General features: G+C 35.6%; 1 protein-coding gene across 7 annotated transcripts in view; it reads left to right on the forward strand.

Annotated features, from left to right (window-relative positions):
* The window catches only part of PPFIA2 (PTPRF interacting protein alpha 2), a 421,038-nt gene that overhangs the window by 134,425 nt on the left and 265,185 nt on the right, over nt 1-21,428 (forward strand). The window contains exon 1 of one of the 7 annotated variants that reach the window (XM_081127255.1): nt 4,318-4,742. The exons of 5 other annotated variants lie outside the window; for them this stretch is intronic. In XM_081127255.1, the coding sequence (XP_080983381.1) occupies nt 4,662-4,742 (81 nt within the window). In that variant the 5' untranslated portion in view covers nt 4,318-4,661. Of the gene's footprint in view, nt 1-4,317; nt 4,743-21,428 lie in introns of those variants that run through there. One more of the 7 variants, XM_081127254.1, reaches the window with a different exon arrangement.

Here is a 21,428-nt window from a genome sequence, read left to right on the forward strand (position 1 = left end):
CTATAACCTTAGCAATCTTCAGACCTGGACACCAATTTTTCTGTATATATCAGGACGGAAGAGAAAGTTGAGTTTTCTCCAAATAGGCAATCAGAAAAATGAAATAATATCATTATCATAAATAGCCCACATAAAAAAAAAAGTTTTGGAAAGTATGTATATTTTGGCAATTTCCAGCAACATTTAGAAAAAAGCATTGTACCTATATTAAGAATATATTAATACTGGGGTTTTTTTTCCTGCCTCTTTTAATATTAATTCCTACTGCTTCTTTTTCTTCCCACACAAGAAATATGTTAAATAAAAATGTATTCTTATTAGCATGAGTGCTTCAGAATTCCTAACTAAAATAATTGGCTGGTTGATGCAATCTCAGCAAATATGAGATTATAGCAGGATATGTTATATTATACCAGAACTATTTGATTTGTTGGCTCCCCTACAATAAAAATGAGAAATCTAGTGAATTATCTGGTCAAAATTATATCAGAACCAATTTACGAGTAAGCATGAAAGTACATGGAGGTTATGTTTGCACCATAATAATCTATTTGACAAACAATGTTTTCTTTGAAAACCTAGTTTCCAAGAAGCTTCACTTTTGTCTTGGAGACATTATTCCCACTCACAGCTCTTTGGTAAGCAGTGAGCTATGGGGCCCCACTAGCCACAGGAGCAAGTATAATTGCAACATGTATCTTCAAGTGAGAGTAACCAAAATATCTTCCACATATCACTGGTTACCTCAGCTGGTATGCTTATACAGTTTATTTAATTTGAGAATTATCTGAATGAATTCTGTGTGGGCTAAGAAATCAAAATGGATTAAAAAAAGATTGCTTTGAAAAGTAAACTAATATGGCTGTTTAAATAATTCTGAAAAAATAAAACAGTTTTTCAAGTTAACATGCAGTTCATAATTAGAATTATAGTTAAGGAGACTATTAGTTTTAGCAAATAGGTGACTTATATAGGAGGAAAAAAAATTTTTAATTGTTGACAGTATTACACATGTCCCCCATTTTACTCCAGTATTCCGTTCCTCAACTCAGCCCCAGACCTACCCGGGCCCTCACCACACTATTTTCTGTGCCCATGGGCTATGCACATGTGCATATAAGTTATTTGGCTAATCTCTTCCCGTCCCCAACACAGACTCCCCTCTGAGATCTCTCAGTCTGTTCCATGCATCCATGACTCTAGATCCATTTTGTTCATCAGATTATTTTGTTCATTAGATTCCACATATAAGTGAGGTCATGTCATATTTGCCTTTCTCTGACTGGCTTATTTCACTTAGCAAAATAGTCTCCAGGTCCATCCACACTGTGCAAAGGGTAAGAGATCCTTCTTTTTACAGCTGCGTAGTATTCCACTGAGTAAATGTCCCACAGCTTTTTTAACCACTCATTTACTGATGGACACTTGGGCTGTTTCCAGACCTTAGCTATCGTAAATAATGCTGCTATGAACATAGCTGTGCATATATTCTTTCTGATTTAGAGCATAAAAAAAAAAGAATTGAAAAAAGAAAATATGAAAAAAAGAATGAAGGGAAAAGAAATAGAATATGAGTAAAAAAGAAAAAAAAGAATAATTTTTTAAAGTAGTAATAATGAATAAAATAAAATACATAATAGAGGAAAAATGGGAAAAGAAAAAGAAAAAATAAAACAAAATAAATTAAAAATAAATATAAAAAATAAAAATAAGAAAAGAGAAAGAAAAAAAGAATAGAATAAAAGGAAAGAGAGAAATAAGAGATAGGAAAGAAAAAGAAAAAAAAAGAAGAAGAAGGGAGAAAAAAAACACCCCAAAACCTTTGGATCTGCTGTTTGTGGAGCTTGCTGGATTTTGCTTTGATGTTGTTGGATCTGCCCTCTTGGTGGGTCAGTCCCAGGTCCCCCTGGTGCAAACCGGTGTGAGTCCCTGGCCCTGCCTGGCCCTGGACCCCTAAAGCTCGGCTGGCAGAGCCCCGAGAAGTCTGGTCGGAGGGGAAACCATATCCCGGAGGCTGGACCTGCCGTGGGCCTCCCACCCTGAGTGTCGTAGCTGCTCTCCCTTCTCCCAGGGACCTGGGCTCTGCAGGTGACCCGGGCTCTGGTCAGATCATTTAAACAGCCTTGGGTTGGAGGTGGTGCCCTAGCTCCCCTAGCGTGTAGGAGCAGGGTAGGCTCTTCTGCTTGATCAGAGGCCTCAGCTATGCCCGGCTCCCTGGCCCCGACCCGCTCAGCCCGCTTGGACTCCCATCTTTCAGCGGCAGGCCCCCCTGCCAGGGCCCCCACCCAGGCTCTCACCTGGCTGGATGTCTGAGTCCTCCGCGCTGCCAGACCCAACCACACAGGCACGGGTTTCCAGCCCAGAACCGAGAAAAAAACATTAAAAAAAAAATCATCTGTGTGCTCAGTGAAACAAAAGAATGGCAGCATGTCAAAGGGAAACAGGAGCAACAATTTGAGCATCAAAATAAATTATATTGTATTGTATTATCACCCAAATCATACAATAAATATACTGTAGTTTATACTGATTAAATAAGTTCTTGAAAAATAGAGGGGAAGAGGCAAGTTTTCTGTATGAAAAATTCTATTTAATATATGTAGATACCAACCCCCCCCCCAGGAGGTAAATCTTAATTTCACCCCTTCCTATCATCTCATTGATGGTGTAACTAGATTTAATGACTAACTTCCAAAGAATAGAGTATGGAAAGAGAAAGAGAGTAACTTTGCAGTAGAACAACCTAGCAAACACGACCTTAACCAAGGTATCACTAGCGATATGTGGATATCGTGAACCCCCAATATGATGTGATGAGGTCACTCACGGATATGATGAGAAGGACACTTCGCCTCTGTGGTGGTCTTCCCCCAAAATCATAACTCTCGTCTAGTATGAGAAAATCATTAAACAAAATTAATGTAAGCATCAGAGCAGGGAACATACAGGATACTTGGGCAGTACTTCTTGATAGCCTTCTAAAGATGCTTCTTGATACTCTTAAAAGACTATCAAGGTCATCAAAACAAACAAAAGCTGAGAAGCTCTCACAGACCAGATGAAACTGGGAGACATGGAAAATAAATAAATGTGGTACCCTGGGTTGGAACCTAGAACAGAAAGGGGGCATCGACATAAAGGCTAGTGAAATCCAAATAAAGTCTAGAGTTTAGTTAATAATAAGGCACCAATATCAATTTCTTAGTTTTGATAAATGTTCCACAGTAATGTAAAATGTTAATTCGGGAAATTGGGTGAGGGATTTATGGGAACTCTGTACTGTCTTGGCAACTTTTCAATAAATCTAAAATTATCCCCAAATTAAACACTTATTTAAAAATTTTCTCCTGGTTTATTTAGCAGTTTGCTAGGTAAACAATTACCTTCTCTCATAATTTACCAGAACTTAGACATCCCATTTAAAGAATTCAAAATCATTTTTTCTGCTTCCTCCTCATTGATATTATAAACTTGAATCATAATTGGAGAATCAAAGTACAAATGAATAATAACTTAAGTTTTAAGATACCACTTCTGGCTCATTCTGTCTCTGTCTTCCCAAAGTCTCCACCTTGGAACCATGTGTAAATGGAACATTTATTTTTACCTCTAAAAAGTGTAAAGTCATCTGAATATGATCTCGAATACAGTCTGAATAATTTGCGTTAAAAGGCATAGAAAAATTAACATGCTTTGCAATGCAGCCTAGATGTTTGCAATTAATATTTTTGGCTCTTGCATCAAGAATCTATGCACCTAAAATATATATTAATTGTTTTTTATATATGAGATAAAGTTTGATTGTTTTAAAAAATGTACTTTATTTGGCATTGACTGTGAAATTTAATACTTTTGAGTTAAGATGGGAAATTAGGATAATGATTATGCTCATATTGTGATGTTCTTTAGGAGTTCAGAAAAGTAGAAATACTTAGTGCATTTTATTTTATAATATTCCTAGTATTATATAGCCTTGCTGAATTGTATGCCTGGGACCTCTGTGTCCTAGCCAGCTATAATATGCTTTTATCTATAAATTTAAAAATAACTCTGTACTTTAAAATAAAGGGCTTTGTACAAAAATTGAAAATCTTGTTGAAAATACTGGGAGTGACCAAGAGATCTGGAAACAGAGAAATAAGAGCGATGGAACAATAATTTGTTACTAAATACAGCTTGAAACATGCCTCAGGTTAGTCAGAAGAGGTCCTCTGAATTACACTGTGCATGCTTCCCTGAAATGAAACTATGCTATTGGTTAACCAGGATATTTAGCATAATCACTCTGCTAGACTGTGGTGGAGGGAGGTGATTATCACTGAGAACAGATGGGCAGGTCCACAGCACTGCCAGATTCTGCACAAGCTCCATTTATCGTTGGTTCTTGCTTTTTTCCTTCTGTGTTTAAAGAGATTCTTTTGAAACATTGTATGTTCTAAAGAACTAGCTACACAAAAGGCTAGTGGCTGATGACCTTTCAGCTTAGATTTCAAACGTAGGAGAAAAATTCAAAATGCTATCACTGTGTGTCTATGAAGGATGGGGCAGATTTCATTTCACCCTCTAGCCTCCCTCAATGCATGCACGGATTTATCTGTACGCTAAGCTCTCTGCTCTGCATCTGTAGCTCCTTGTGGATTATATTGTCTCTGTGATCAGAAATGATTTTCTCGGATATGAACACCGTTTCTGGCTCCCCTAAAGTGCATCCTCCTAATGGGACCCGGTTTTACACTTTTCAAGTAAGTGTGCTTTAAATAACTTCACTACTTAAGAAGTTAATATATAGTCAAACTTATAATGAAGGGAAAATAAGGAAAGGAAAACTGCTAAGTGTGAAAGTATTAAAGAAGATGTAAGAAATGGATAGCATGCATGTCAGTTCAATCTATGCTTAAATTTGGAAATATGATGATATTAGGATTCTCTATGAATTCAAGCAAAATAGTAGTGAACAGTTAATATTCACAGGGTTTTTTTAATTTCTACAGTATCATCCTTGAGGGTTTATGAGATGTGTCTCCTGATATTGTTATCCATGGCTATAATATGGTAAACATTATAGACTTACTTCCCTTATATATCACAGAGAGTAGAATTAAATGACATTTTATGGAACTTTCAAACTATGTCCTCTGGGCTTAGAAAAATGTTTAGTATTTTATATACATAGCTTAACATCATTCCCATTTTTTAATTGTTTATATGTGCAATATACGAGCAATTAGTAATGCAGGAGGCTTAAGTACCACATTTAATATGCTTTTCAGTTTGAGGTAAAGTAGAAACTCATTAAGATGGAATATTTTCTATGTTATCAAAAAGTCAAAATGATTTATTATATATATATGTGTGTGTGTGTGTGTGTGTATATATATACACACACACACACACTAGTGAGTTACAAAGCTGTTGCCTACTAAATGTATTTCAACTGCCTGAGAATAAATCAGTCATCCATCTAGAAAATGGTTAAGTCTGAACTAAATCAGATTCTACCTCATTTCTTATCCTCAAATTGCATCTTTCAGTAGTGAGATTTACTTTATCATTCAGTCATGTCATCGTTACATGAAAAGGGAAAGTGAGCCTCTTCTCTGTATATTTTACATTATGGGGATATAAACATCCTGGCATTTAATTATTTTTGCTACATAGTTATAATGTTCTATAAAAACTATAAAGACCTAGAAAATTAATACAGTAGAGGTAGTGTGAATGCTTTTAAAGAGTGGCTCTGAATAAATGTACATCTTATTTATTAAAGTCTCTTGCCTTTGCAAACTATAAGCAGTAGATATAATTACTCTCCTCTTCCCGTTTTATACTTCTATTTTTAATCCTGTCGCCTCTCCTGCTTTACACTGATGTCTACTGATAGTGCAAGTCTGTGCTATTATAGAATATATTTGCTTCCCAGTGGTGATCTGCTTTTTGTGGCAGAGACTCAAAATGCAAGTGCCCTGGGGCTTTCTACTGAATTCTTACTTTGTTCCCTTCTCCATACACTGAGATATCAACACTCTTTACCGTATCTTGTAGCTGGCTCTTTAGGGCAGCTTTTGACATTAGGTATTCTACTTCAGTCTCTTAAAGTTTAAGGGTCAGTAAATTCCATATGCTCAGTCATGACACGGGCTTCCTACAATTCCTTCAGTAAAGATCTCGCTGACACCTTTCTTGGCAGGCGATTTTCTTTGAAAACACACTGGAATGATTTTTAACCACTCTTTTATTTTGTTGATGTTATAACAATTTGTGTAAAATCTCCAGGATTTCAGATAAAGTAGACATGTTGGCACATGGGAACTCTATCCTACATTTTTAATTCATAAAATAATATTGGATCTTGACACTTATAACAGGAAGTGTGCTGAACTTTTAGTTGTTATTGTTAGTTTTTAGTGGGGGAGAAAGAAGAAAGAAAGATGGTTTTAAAGCATGAAGGTCAAGGTTTATAAAAGTTGATTCTGCTTTTATTTTCAAAGGGACAGAATTAAATATGATCATTTTTCTTATTTATAGGCTTTAACATATTTTAAGGCAATATATTTTCTTTGGTTCAAATACTGTTATAAGCAATGAGATGCTGTAAAAGTAACAAACAGATCATTCCCCAAAAAATGTATCTTGTGAAAATGATGAGTTACATTTTCAAAAGTGGTTCTCATTATGGAGTGGCATAATTGCATTTCTGAAATGATTCTGCATCAAAGAGTTCAGATTTTAATGCTTGCTTTCTTAAAATTATTCTAGCATAAGAGTCAACATATGCAAAAAACATTGACGATAGCTTAGCATGAATAAAACTGAGTTTTAGTTTTGTCTTCTCATTAAATATTCCAACTATCCTGTCATTGTTGCTGAAATTGTACATCATCAAATTTTAAGAGTAAGCCTTAGAATGTATTTGACCCAAGTAGTTCAAAGGTAAAAAGGCAACACGTAAGAAGCTAAGGGATATTTTAATTACAAGATTTTATTTTTCATTGCATTTTAATTTAGTCAAATGCCTTTATACTTCTACACACATGCAAATGAGCTTTTTGTATAGTCCATCTAATGCTTAATTTAAATTAATTTTCTTATGTGTGGGATCTCACTTTTATATTAACTAAGAATATACTTCTGCAGTTTTCTGTTCAGAGGTGTCTGAACCATGGATGTTGCCACACCCAGTTTGCTCTATATGTTTAGTAAATTACTTATCACCAAAATTAAGTTCTGACGTGTAGTCGCCTAGAATGCCCTCTGATTGAGAAAAATTAAGATTTAATGCTACTATAAAAAATTATAATACTTGTATGCATTAGAAATATAAACTTATGGGGCTCAAATATATCCAAACGGGAAACCTAGTTTAAAAACCTAGTGGTTTTTAAAACAAAATTAAATGGATATACATATAATATATAATATAGTATATATGAATGCATTAACTTCCCCTTAATTTTATGTCCCCAAAAATGATGTGCCAACATGATTGTGCATTTAGCTCTATTTTTGCAAACAAAACCAAAACAAAGCAAAAAAGACCATTTACATGCTTTACTAAACCTCTGAATCATCCCTTAATGTGTTAACCTTCCCGGAGCTGTTGGTGACTGCCACACTCCCCTCGTTTCCCAGAGATGAACTGACTTGGCCTCGCGGTTTTCAAACCCTCGGCAGGGCCCTGAGGGTCCCCGGGACCTGTCAGCTCTGCTGGGACAGCCGGGGAGAGGAGTGCGCCCTTCCGAGGCCCTTACCCTGCGCTTAGGCTCCGTGCAGGCTTCCATGAGCGGCAGCAATAACAGACAGTGGGCCGCACCAAAGCCAAAGTCTGCAAACCACTTTCTCAAACCAAAGGGATTCATTTCTGACAGGAGCGCTTTTATCTCCTGAACCACAGCGGAATCATTTCTGTTTAAAATACATCTCTTTGCCATTCAATCTCCGCGTTAATAGCATTAACTGCCAGGGCCGTGTGTGAAAGTGGCTGACTCTGTTGCCCCCGGCACCTACTGAAAACAAGAGAAAGGCACTTATCCAAATATGAGAACATAGTCATCTGCCATTTTCCTGCTTCAACTACTTCATGAGTCCCCTGTCCTTAAAGAAGTCCATTCCCCTAAACTGGCAGGAGAAGCCCTGGGCGGCCTGGGTCACACGCAGCACGCTGATTTCCTTTGCTCTCCCGCAAAGCTGCCTGTGAGCTTCTGCTGTTTGGCCTCTCCACTGCCGGCCCCCGGAAAACTGTTCTTACTTAGTCTCATCTTAAACGCCACCTCCCTCCCGAAGCCTTCCTTCATTCCCCTCACTTCTGCAAGCCTTAGTGAGTGCCTTTCTTTGGTCCTTTGCCTGTTCCTGCCACCTTCGAAGCACTTATGCTTTGATTTAATCCCTGAGAACATTTTATCAACCTGCGTCTCTAGCACATGGATACTGCCGATGTCTCTGCTTGATAAGCTGGGGGCATGTATTTTAAAGTTAAGTGATTAAAATATGAATAGTTGACACAACAGGCAACAAATTCTTTTTCTTTTAATTATATGGGCAGTTTGTGAGGTATAACTATGTATTATTAAAGCAAATATCTAAAGATATATATCAAGATCGATTTGTTTAATACTCAGCCTTTGTGTACCATGATTGGATCATTCAAAATAGGTAACAGTTCCCTGAGTAATCAATGAAATGCTTTAATTTTATTATTTTAAAAATTTATTTCTAGATTGAGAAGTACAGATTGGTAGTTACAGAATAGTCATGGGGATGTGAGTACCGCATAGGAAATATCAATAATATTGTAATAACGATGGATGGTGCCAGGTGGCTACTGGAAATATCAGGGGGAACACTTTGTAAAGTATGTGATTGCCCAACCACTATGCTGTACACCTGAAACTAATACAAAAGGATATTGAATGTAAACTGTAATTGAAAAACTAATAGAAAATAAGCTTTAAAAGTTTAAAAATATGTATTTATATGACAGCCAGACAAAATCTTTTTGAGACTTTGTTTTTAAAAATATATCTCTTTACTGTTCCTCATTACTTGGCATTTTTCACATTTTATCAAGAGAAATTTAAAGTTTGATTATACTTTCCAAGTTAGTAGATAGAATTAGCACTTGAAATATATGGAAGACTAATAGGCAAGTTGGAAACCTCCACTGCATGAAGAATTTCACTCAGAAGATATTACTGGTAATTAGCATATCTTTGGGAGCAAATGAGATTGAGGCAATTCTGTCTGTTCAGCAAAGAACCAGACTTTTTAATATTCTGTCATTTTGGTACTACTAGAAATCCATAATTATTTTTCTATTATTTGGGGCACATTATAACTTCTTATTGTTGATAATTTTTATCATTTTTAAATGCCTTGGAAATATCTAGCGGAATGGTTGAAATATGTTATATGTTTTTTGTTTGTTTGTTTGTTTTATTTTAAGGAATGAAGGCCTAGATGCTAAGAGAAACAGACCCCTTGGCTCCAGGGCTACACAGTAATACAGGCAGAGGTCCCCAGCTAAATGAGAGAATCTAGGTTTATCTGTCTCCCAATTGTGTGCAGTCATGATTATGAGTAGCAGAGATAACATGAGAGGTGTCTGAAGCAGGTGGACCAGCATGTTCAAAGGTACTAACTGGTGTGTGGGAAAGGCAGAGTTTAGTATAACTGGAGCATAAGTTGGAGATGGTAAATGATTAAAAGTAAAATGCTCAAACTCCAGAATATCAAGATCAACTTAAATGTCATCCTCAGAATCTTGGATTTGAGATCTAAGGATTTTCAGTGAGGACTGACAGGCTTGTATTTTCTGTTTAGTTAGAATATTGGATTGTGCCTTGGCTGGGCGGTAGGACTGGAGCAGAGAGAACAATTCAGTGGCTTTCCACAATATCCAGATGAACTGTCATGATTTCTGTGCTTTACAGATGAAACAAACAAACAAAAAACAAAAACTGATTCTCACAAAGGCACCCAGGTAGTTGTTAATAATGTAGAGAGTCAGTAATGTAGTTCCTGTCTGGATCCAGGATATAGAACCCAAAAGGCTATTCTCTTTCTTCTATATTCTACTGGCTACAGTGTTTGTGATTAAATACAGCAGCAAAAGTATTCCCAGCTACATAATTTCTGATCTCGGTTATCTATTAATTCTGAAATTTATAGAAATTTGGCTCCCTCGCTTCAAAGCATTGTACTACAGAGACTCAATAGGTTTTTAAATGTAAGACTTTCATTTAGTTACACCTCTCCATTCTGTCTTTACTAACACAATATTCTCCTAGTTGGAAATACGTTTAGTAACCAAATTGTGAATAAACTTATATCCTGGAATTGCACTGAAAGACAAAAAGGGAAATTGAGGGGGAAGCCTTTCCTAAATACACACCTTTGTTAATCTAATAATGCTCCTTACATCAGCGAGGCTAACCCGAGAAACCACTGGGCAGCCCCTGGGCTCCATGTAGGAAATGATAACTCTTCCAACTGCAAGAGGTTTCTGCTTAATAGAAATCTTCTGGGCTATGCGCTCTGTGAGGATAGGTGCTATGTCCTTTATATTATTAAATCAGTAGCATCAAGCCGAGTGTCTGGCATGTAGCCCTGGTTAGTAAATATGTACTGAATTGAATTACAAGTTGAAAATAAGAATGTCTTGCTAGGCATTGAAGATATTCTGATTTAGAATGGCCTCCCCTCTTGCCCAGCCGGGCGTGGCTCAGCGGTTGAGCATCGACCTAGGATCCAGGTGATCAGGGTTCGATTCCCGGTCAGGGCACATGCCCGGGTTGCGGGCTTGATCAATGACTCTTTCATCATTGATGTTTCTATCTCTGTCTCTCCCTCTTCTTTCCTCTCCCTGAAATCAATAAAGATATATTAAAAAAAAAAAAATAGAATGGCCTCCCCCTAAGAACACATGAATGGTTGTAAGAGTCCCAGCTGAGGTGCACAGACACATTTCACCTATAGCTAGCTAGAATAGCTCTATATTTCAGGTCATGCCTCGAGGGGCAGGAAAGTGGATATTGGGAAATGATTAAGGAGAGTAAGTAAGATGAAGCATTTTATGCACTGAGCCAGTGCCTGGCAGTTAGTAAGAGCTCAGTAAGCAGCCGCTGCAACAGCAGAAGCAGCCAGAGTTGGGGTCTCTAGACCATAATCGAGGTGGCAAGAATGTGAGCTAAGAACAGCAAAGAATGAGAGAAAAGTCATTCAGAGGTACAGTCAAAAGATTTATTAACTTACTGAATAAAGGACAGAGAAAAGAAAGGAGAGATAACCTGTGACGTTTCTAGTGAGGGAGAGAGAAATATGGAGGAGCAGCAGCTTTGGAAAGCAATATGTTGAGTTCAGTTTTGGACAGATTGAGTAGACAGTTGGAAACCCAGGTTTGCCTCTCAGGAGAGAGGTCTGTGAGGGGTAAATGTGAAAGTGGGAGGCATCTGCTTACAGGGGAGGGAAGGCTACAGAGATGGGCAAAGTGGCCTTGGCAGAGAGTGGGGAGAATGGGGCAGGTGGGGCGGGACACGAAACCCTTGGACACAGTGGCTTACCCAGAAGGATCATTGTGAGCATGTGCGCTTGGTGTATTTTGCAAACACTTTTCGGAAGCTTTTCCCTTATCTGCCTCCTTGAATATTTACCCTGAACTTCATTCTAGTTTGGTGCTTCTGCCTCTCTGTGTGGCTACGCTTTATTTTGTAAATGTGTCTAAAAGCTAACATTTCCTTTCAACACCCTCCGTGAATATCTTCTCTGAACCTTAATTCAAGTTAAGTCCTCCTGTCCTTACACTTTATAAAGTAACTAGAGTGTGTCCATTGTATTGTTTATTATGCTCCATTTTGTCTTTCACTTATCTCTCTTTACCACTAATTTGTGAACTTCAGTATGTTTACTGACACCTAGCCTAATGCCTGTAAAAGAGAAGTTGTCCATGCTTTCAGGTTGAATGACTGAATTCATGTTTAAATTGAAGACTGCCTAAAATTAAGTCTCTTTTATTAATTTGTGAAATCGTTCAGCAAACCTGGTTGAGTGTGCCCATTCCTCCAGACTTTAACAGCGGTAAGCAAAGCACCTGGTTTCTGCACTCACAAATCTTAGAGTCAACTCAAGGAAAATTATCTAGAAGTCACAGTAGCACATTATTTGGTTTCACTTTAAAGGTACATGTATTTATTATTATTACAATGTGGCAACTTTAATTAAATAATTTGATTTTCTAATCCTCTTTTAATTCCAGTTCACAGTTAACTTTTCCACTGTTACCCTCGTGGTGACAATAAGATTGCATAATGATTAAGAGCGTCCCTTTTGGAATTAAACACATGGTTCAAAATGAGAGCGTGGCTGTGAGCAAGTGGAATGATTCCTGTATTTTCACTTTCCTTGACTAATGTAAAGAAATAAGGGTAGGTCATAGGGTCATCCTGGACTCTAACAGGATTATTTATGAAATCATATATAAAGTATTCTCTTCCAATGAAGATGACACTCAATCAGGATTAGCTAATGTTGTTTTCATAATTAATGTACTTTATAAATAATAGCATAATTTATTCCACAAATGATGTTTTTTCTTTTAACTTATTCTTAATTTAGAAAAAAATTCTAAGAGAGCATATTAATCACTTCAAATCCTTCTTTTAAAATACTTTATACATAAAGAAGCTTATTAAAATATATTTAATTGACTTACTAAGATCTTAATTTTAGCCCGGCCTGTGTGGCTCAGTAGTTGAGCATCAACCTATATGAACCAGGGTTTAATTCCCTGTCAGGGCCCAAGCCTGGGTTGCAGGCTCCATCCCAGCAGGGGGCTTGCAGGAGGCAGTCAATCAATGACTCTTATCATTGATGTTTCTATCTCTGTCTCCATCTCCCTTCGCTCTCTGAAATCAATAAAAACATACTTTAAAAATAAGATCTTAATTTTTTATAAAATATTTTGTGTTTATAGAATATAAACTTTCAGAGCATTGATATTAAGTATCCTTTTGAAAGTATACGAGGATTTCTTTTATAAATACTTATTTTGTATTTTTAAATGTATTTTGAAAATGCACTTTTAAGTTTACTTTGTATCTTCATTATGACTTTTATTATGATCTCAAGTTTTACAAACATACAAATGCAAGTGTAAAGTCACCTTTTCATGAAAATGGCTAATTTAGCGTATAATTCAAAATATCTACAAATTAAAAGAGAGTAGCTCACTTTGTGCCCTGGGTGCTCTGTATAGCATGTAAAGATTGAAAGTAGTGCACACTACTTGGAGTCAACAAGATTTGATGCTATTATTTGCCGCAGAACTGTCTGAGAATTGCTGAGCATATCAAAAATTATTAGGCATTTTAACGATGTTAAAAGTGTATAATGTTTTTAAAGAAAATCACAAAATTATATTTTATGTCACAAATCAGAAGTTGGCAAAGTTAAATGAAAAACAGCAATATCATTTTAAAAAATGAGCATAACCTAGTTCTTATAGCTTAAATATTCACAATTTTAATTATGTTAGGGGAAAAATACAGGAGTCATAAAAAATAATGTTATTTATTAATAAAATAATGTTATTTATTAAAAGTGACAGTCCTGAGCTACAATGTCATGTTATAATGTTCTTTAGGATACTGTTTCCTTTTCTCCTCTATTTTTGGTGTTTTTTTATTTAGCTCATCATTAATCTGGTTTTTCTAAGAAGATCTATCTTTGAAGTTACAGTAGGCCTATGGAAAGCACAAAAGTATTTTGATTCATGTTACAAAGAAGCTAAAAAAAAGGGAGACTTCTTTGAAATCCTAAAAGATATAAGCTATCATAAATAAAACATTGTAAATTCACTGTATTTGAAGAATTGTACTTTATTATTGTTTAACTGTTTTTGTTTTAATACCACTTTGTTTAGATGTTAAAACATGTGCATAAAAATTCAAATGTTTTAACAATAATATAATGCAATTCAAATATTTGCATACACATCTCTTTTATTCAGGAAACACTTCTTAGTAACTTACTTTACTTGTGGTCTAGATTTTATAAGGAGCCATTATTGCAATATATAATAGGTCAAAATAAATATAATAAAGTATCTTTCAAATACAGTGATATTTTGCTAAAGGATCCAGGTAATTTCAAATGTATCTTCAGGAAAAAACGTTACTTGAAAAAATAGTAAGGACATTCAAAATAACTCTATAACACAAACATAGGTGAAAACATTATTTTTCAACCCATATATACCAGCCATGTTCTATGAATGGCCAAGGGGATATTACCTGTGCAACCATGCTAGACAAAGCTCCACTCTTTCTTTCCCAAAGTTTTAAAATTTTCTTAGATTTTCAAAAGAAAAAAGTATTAAAATAATATGAGAAACTTAAAAAAAAAAAACACTGAAAGATTTAGATTTTATTGACTCACGCAGCCTACTATGTGCCTGGTTCTTATCTATGCGCTGGATATATAGTGAGCAAGTGAAATGTGAAGCTTACATTCTAGTGGGATGAAAGATAAACAGGACACTCATTAGTATGTTAAATGGTGATCAATGCTAAGGAGAAATATAGACCAGAGAAAGTAGAGGAGTGTTGGAATATTCAGTTTGAACCATGTGGGCAGGGAAGGTGTCCTGAAGACCAGAATAAAGACTTGATGGTATCAGAGCAGCTTTTTATATCTCTGTACTAGAATGAACTGAAGGGTAGTTTCTTCACAGCGCCATCACCAGATAGGTTGACTTTACCTGCATCCCACCACTCAAGTGTTAAATTCAAGGGAGAGAAGGTCTGGTTGGCCCAACCTGTACCTGCCTTGATAAGGGCGCTGTCATCGGCTTGCCTTCTTACTGGCTTGCCCAGCCTCTGTCCCAGAGCTTTGCTACTTTACTATAATGAGATTCATAGTAAACAGACTGTGGTGTTCAACAGATTGTAGACTTCTTTTGAGACATAAGAAAGTGTTCATTACATCTCTATACTCCTCACTGCTCCTAGAACTCCCTTCATACCCCATCCTCTCTTCAATTTCTTTTTGCTCACAATCTCACTAATTCTTTAAAGTTCAGTGCAATATATGTCTTTTTATGAATGCATCACAGTCCCTAGCCAGGTTCACCCACCATTGGGCTAAGATCCCATTAAAAAGTTTTATTCACTTCAATCTTAATAATTAACACAAACATAATTTAAATATGCATATTTGTTTCCCCTTTATACTATAAGTTCCTTAAGGACACAGTATATAGTTGTTAGGTAAACAAAATGTGAGTACCCAGTAAATGTGTAAATATAGAAAAGATGCCTGCAATTATCCCGAAGATCACAAAATGCATTTCATACTAGTTTTTATGTTGAGACTATGTGATTAAACTTGACATTGTGACTGTAAAATATTATCTGACAGAAGATAGCTGATTAGCCTCATTCTCTTGTGTGTTTGTGTATGTGTGTGTGCGTGCATCTAATTGTTGATGTTGTTTTCTTTATTTGGTGGAGAATTTATAATTAAAGTCATCATTTATTTTTGTAAGTACTTAAAAAATAAATATTCCTATATTTTAAATAAATATATTCACTCATATTTAATGTCCAACTAAATTATGTCAGGACCTATACCCTCCATATGAACACCATATAAAGCTTAGATGCTCCACTTCAGTCTGTTTGGTGCTCTACATTACCAGGCTAAACAAATCAGTTTCCATTTTCTTTCCTTATCTAATTTTTTTTTTTTTTCTGAAGTTATCACTGTTAAATACTAAATCTTCTTTAATCTGTAATGATATAGTAGAGCAGTTTGAAGTCAGACAGACTGGAATGTTCATCATCCTCTGTCACCTACTGGACAGGTTACATAATAATCTCTCTAACCACTTTTTTTTCATCTGTGAAATGGGGTAAGCAGAATTACCAACTTCAAACAGTTAAGGCCAGTTGAGGTACTTACCATGGGTCTCAATATGAACAAATGCAAAACAGCTGTTCCTATAGCATTCTCTTTATTAATATTATTTTTAAAGTATCAAATATTTGAATGAAATATTTTGTTTCTCAAGACTATATTTACTTCTTACTGTCCATGCAAATTCTATTTGGGAATTGAAATTGGACTTCCAGATTTTATGTTGCCAACAATAGTTTATTTTATTTCTCCTTTCTCGTGGACTGGAATAAAACATCCTTAAATTTTTATTGATATTCTCAAGCTTCAGAATACATAATTATCCAAAATACAGGTCTGCCACCCCCAGAGATGATTCAGAATATCTGGTAAGGGCCGAGGAATCTTCATTTAAAACAGAATTCAGGTGATGTCTATGCAGAAATGTCACAAACTGGGAAACAGCAAGCAAGAGATGGAGAAATTTTAGCACTATGAAAGATACTTTCTATTTGAAAGATAACTGATGAGCAGAGGTTAAATAGCCACAATGCCATCCTCTCATTTATTTCTTTGTTTTTGTTTTTAGATTTTTTTATTGGTTTTTAGAGAGAGAGGAAGTGAGAGGCAGAGAGAGAAACATTGATGCAAAAGTGAAACATCAATGGGCTACCCCCTGCACAACCCCCTCCTGGCCCAGGATCCAGCCTACAACCCAGCCATGTGCCCTGACCCAGAATCCAGCAGTGCAACCCCTCAGTGCACAGGACAACACCCAACCAACTGAGCGACACTGGCCAGGGCTTCCTCTCACTTAAAATAATTAATTATTTCTTTCATGGGCCAATTTTAAAATCCAGTTGATGAATGAATTGTTAGAATTTCAAACTACAACTAAAATAAGCTGATTAAATGGAAGACCAGCCTCATAATGATGACCTTTAGCTTATCCCTCTTTTAGGGCATATGTTTGTCATGAAATTTCCAAATGCAGACTTAATATATTGCCATGTCAAGAATAATATTCATCTGTTGTTAATTAATGATTTACCTGTCACCTGGAAACTGTGTAAAATGAAACAAAACCTTTAAATTATCCACTATAGTAAATAGCCACTTTGAAAGTTCTGATTTCAAATTAGATCTTGATAAAATAATTCATGTTCATTAGAAGATGGGTGTTTTGTGGCTGCTATTCCTGGGCTACCCAGTTTTTAAATATCAAGAATAATCCATCCTGTGTGTTTAGCCATTTTCTTTAAGCCTTCAGCTGAATCTCAGGATTAAGGCCTACAAATTGTGACTCTGATTTGATAAAATAACTGCCTCTATTCCAAGATATATTTGTAAGTTCAAAATTATAGGTTCATAAGAAAATGGTAATGTTAAAACATTCATGAAAGGGCCCTATTTTGTGATTGGTTATGAATTCATTAATTACTTACCTCAAGATTTTTTTGAATTTATCTTCAGCAAAAAGATAACTAGGGATCTTATTTTAATAGAGCAAAAATAAGCTTTGATATAAAATATATTTTACCGAGGTAAAAATTATTTAAAGTACCGAAATTATTAATGTTGATTAATGTCTACATCTCCTGTACTTTGTACTATATTTAAGAGGTGCAGTGGTCACTGTGCAAACCTTTTTAATATATGGCAGGATCAGCCCAGAGCAGACATTTTTGGAAGGTATCATGTTATGGTTGAAAGAGTGTAAGATTTGGAATCAGATCAACACATATCATGCCACTTACTACTTATATGACTTTTGGCCAGTTATTTAACCACTTTGAATTTTAGTTCTCTCACTATAAAGTGAAAATAAAACCTGCCTCATAGGAATTTTGTGAAGAATAGAAATGAAGTAAAGGAATTTTACAAAGATTAGAAATGAGTAAACTACCAAATACATGGTAGGCTTTTAAAATAAAGAATGATGATGATGATGGTGATAAAATAATAATATTAATAATACCTGATTTAGTTTCTAACCTCTAAGATAACTGCCAATGATCTGTATTTCCTAAAATGTATGCCTTTCTGTAAACTTGTCCTTCATTAAATTAGAACCGATCCCTAACGTATGATGCAAGTCAAAGAGTGTGCCTTCTGAAATGAGATCATGAAGCCACTGCAGCTTCCCCAGTGTTCTTGGGAATTGCTCACAAGCCAGCTGCCATGCTGTGAGTGTGCTCCAGAAGCCCCATGCACATGCTCACACGCAGAGGAACTAATTCTCCCACCCAATAGCCAGCACTAGATTGCCACTCATGAGAGTGAAACACTTTGGAAGTGGATCCTCTAGTAGCAGCTGAGCATTCAGATGACTGCTGTTCCAACCAACCTCTGGCTGCAACCACATGAGAGGTCCCTAGGCAACTACCAAACTGACTCACAAAAACAATGAGAGATAATAATCGTTGTTTTAACCACAAAATTTTGGGATTTGTTATGCAACAATAGATGACTAACACAACTGCCAGTGCTGAAAGACAACTTTGTCATCTCTAAGCAAGTTCATGGTAATATAGTCCGTCCATGTCCATATATCTGTCATTGCCCTGATATAGCCTTCTTAGCCAAACTAGCTCGCTCTTTGTCCACTTAATTTATATTTGCTCCTCACTTAAGCTCAATGCTTTTACTTCATGAATGCATCTCAGAGCATAAATATCTTTCACATTAAACCCATTTTATGAGTCTTTTTTTCCTGTAACTCTTTTCTAAGATGACTATACAATACACTTAATAAGTTACTGGTCAGCAAGTACCTTAACTTCTTGGAATCTTTTGACAGCTGATATGGTCTAATCTCATTTTATGGAGGTTATATGAATATTTAGAGATTTTTTAAAAAGTGGAATAGTTTATTGTCATTTTCCTTCTAAGGAGAGGAATGTTAATTTTAGTAAGCTGCATAGTTAAAGTAATTATTTTATGAAAGGTAAGATATAATAGTGTTTATCTTCCTTGGCTAAAATACCATTTTGTACTGAAAGAACTCCTATTAAGTAACTATACAGATCAGAATAACCCAGTTAATAATGCATTTTATTATTCTAACAAAATTCAATATAATAATAATTCTCATATTTGACGTATAATGTTTATGTGAAATGTTAGTATCCTCAGCTGTATTTTGAAACCATTCCTGACAAGTTTGGTTTGTAAAAAACAAAGAACTGGTCTAAAAAATATTTGAAATGGTTTTGGATAAATTGCCAATGCCCACTCCTCCAAAAAAAAAGAGATATTTTTAGAATATATATATCACATGAAAGTTTAGCAGTTAAGTTAGTTTATTTTATTATTTTTTTTAATTTTTTTTATTGATTTCAGAGAGAGGGAGGGAGAGAAACATCAATGATGAGAGAGTCATTGATCAGCTGCCTCCTGCATGCCCCCTGCTGGGGATCCAGCCCAAATCTCAGGCATGTGCCCTGACTGGGAATGGAACCTTGATCTCCTGGATCATAGGTCTTTGCTCAACCGCTGAACCACACCAGCTGGGCAAGTTGGTTTATTTTAAAACATTTTTTTAGACAAATATTTTTAAATATAAGATTTAATAACCTAATTATGTTAAAAATCATTGCATTATGTCAGCAAAATAATACTTCAAGCAGCTTTTATAAAATATGTATATATACTATTTATATATTCTAATGACATTTATATGATCTTGACAGGAGAGATTTATTTACATGTGTGTAAGATACTATTGGAAACTTACATAAACTCATTGTAAATGTAAACCTATATTACTAATGAACAAAACGAAAACAAATCATGCACCATGCTCAAGAAATATACTAAAATAGAGAAATTAAATGTTACCTAAGGGGTTAAAAGAGGCTATTATATTAACTAGTATGAGTTAGGATAAGGTTTAATTATGTATTTAAAATAAAAATCTTAAAACAACACTGACTAAAACAAGAGAGAAGTTCTTTTCTTTCTCACATAAAATACTGCTGGATATAAGTGGGCCATGTCCAACTGCAAGAGAACTTGGTGTAGCCATTGAATTGGGCTTCTGTATAGAGTGCTGTTTACTGCTCCCCTCTTCCCATCATTGATTAATGCCTAGTTAATCAGATCTAAAGTCATTTTCTCAGGCAAGCTGTGGTAGCTACTTCTACTTGCCTCTTAAATATCCACTTTTTCTTCTTTATTAAAAGGTTCCGAATTCTTACTTAGGCACATTTTACATGAGTATACCACCCTCTCTTACAGCTAGGGGTGGCTCTTGGACTGAGTTCTCACTTATGTAAGGGGACAGGTTGTGTGAAACTTCTAGGAAGCTCTTTAAAAGAGATGGAAGCCATGATCCTTTCGTGCTAGTTGGGATGCAAAGCTGATTGCTGGATCTCAAGCAACCATCTTTGATAATGAGGTAAAAGCACATGTTTAAATTGGCAGAAACAAAAGTGAAGGACTATGGGCCTCTGTCAACTTAGAGCTTCTTCCACGTGTAGCCTTGGGCCACATATATCCAGTAGTCTTTTATATGACAGGAGCAAAATTTTCTCTTGTGTCTAACACTTTTAATTTGTAAATTTTATATCCAACTGAACCTTATTCTAATATAAAAGTATTTTCTGTCCCATTAGACAAGGTCAAGTTCATCTGTTTTATAGGTTTATAGCACCATATTCTTTTGTTTCATACTAGTTACTTCAGTATATAACTATGCATTTATATATACTGGCTTTTTTCTTTTCTGATGGAAACACTAGATAACAGGGCCCATGTGTTTTTTTGCTCACTTTTGTTCACCGAAGTCTATTGTAGTGCTGACCACAAAGCCAGTGTTTCATAACTATTTGTTTAACAAGGAATGATCACAAAGTCAGTGCGTAAGAGCTGAGATTGATGAGCCTAAGTGAGACTTTAAATTTTTCCTGAAATACTGTGAATAATGATTATTTTCCTGGCCCATGTTTGCCCTGGTTGCTGGATCAGCAGTAGTAATAGATTTGTAACTATTTGCTTTGTCATAAGACTTATTCGGTGAGAGGAGTGATGTTAGAAATACTCTGTCTTGGTGGGATGATGGAATTCACTGTCTTCATTACTTTGTGATGAAATCTACAGTATTAGATGTTTATGTCCTGGTAGGTGTTGCTCCATTGGTTGGGCATCACCCTGTGCACCACAAGGCTGATTCTTCATCAGGGCACAAGACCAGGTTGCGGGCTTGGTCCACATTAGGGGGTGTGCAGGAGGCAGCCAATCGATGTCTCCCTCTCACATTGATGTTTCTCTCTCTCCCTTCCTCTCTCTCTAAAAATCAATAAAATCTTAAAAAAAGAGATATTTACTTACATTTCTCTTTAATTTCAGGAATTATTTCCATTGTGGATATAGGAGTATTGAAAAGTAATTATTAAGTGTTTGTTCACAAATCTACAGCAAGATAGAAATTTAACAATCTTAAGGTGATTTTTAAAATCAATGATTCCACAAATGTTGCATTTTTAAAAATATATATATCTTTATTGATCTCAGAGAGAGGAAGGGAGAGAGAGAGAAAGAAA

This window comes from Miniopterus schreibersii (genome assembly GCF_964146895.1).
Source record: "Miniopterus schreibersii genome assembly, chromosome: 2".
Classification (NCBI taxonomy): Eukaryota; Metazoa; Chordata; class Mammalia; order Chiroptera; family Miniopteridae; genus Miniopterus; species Miniopterus schreibersii.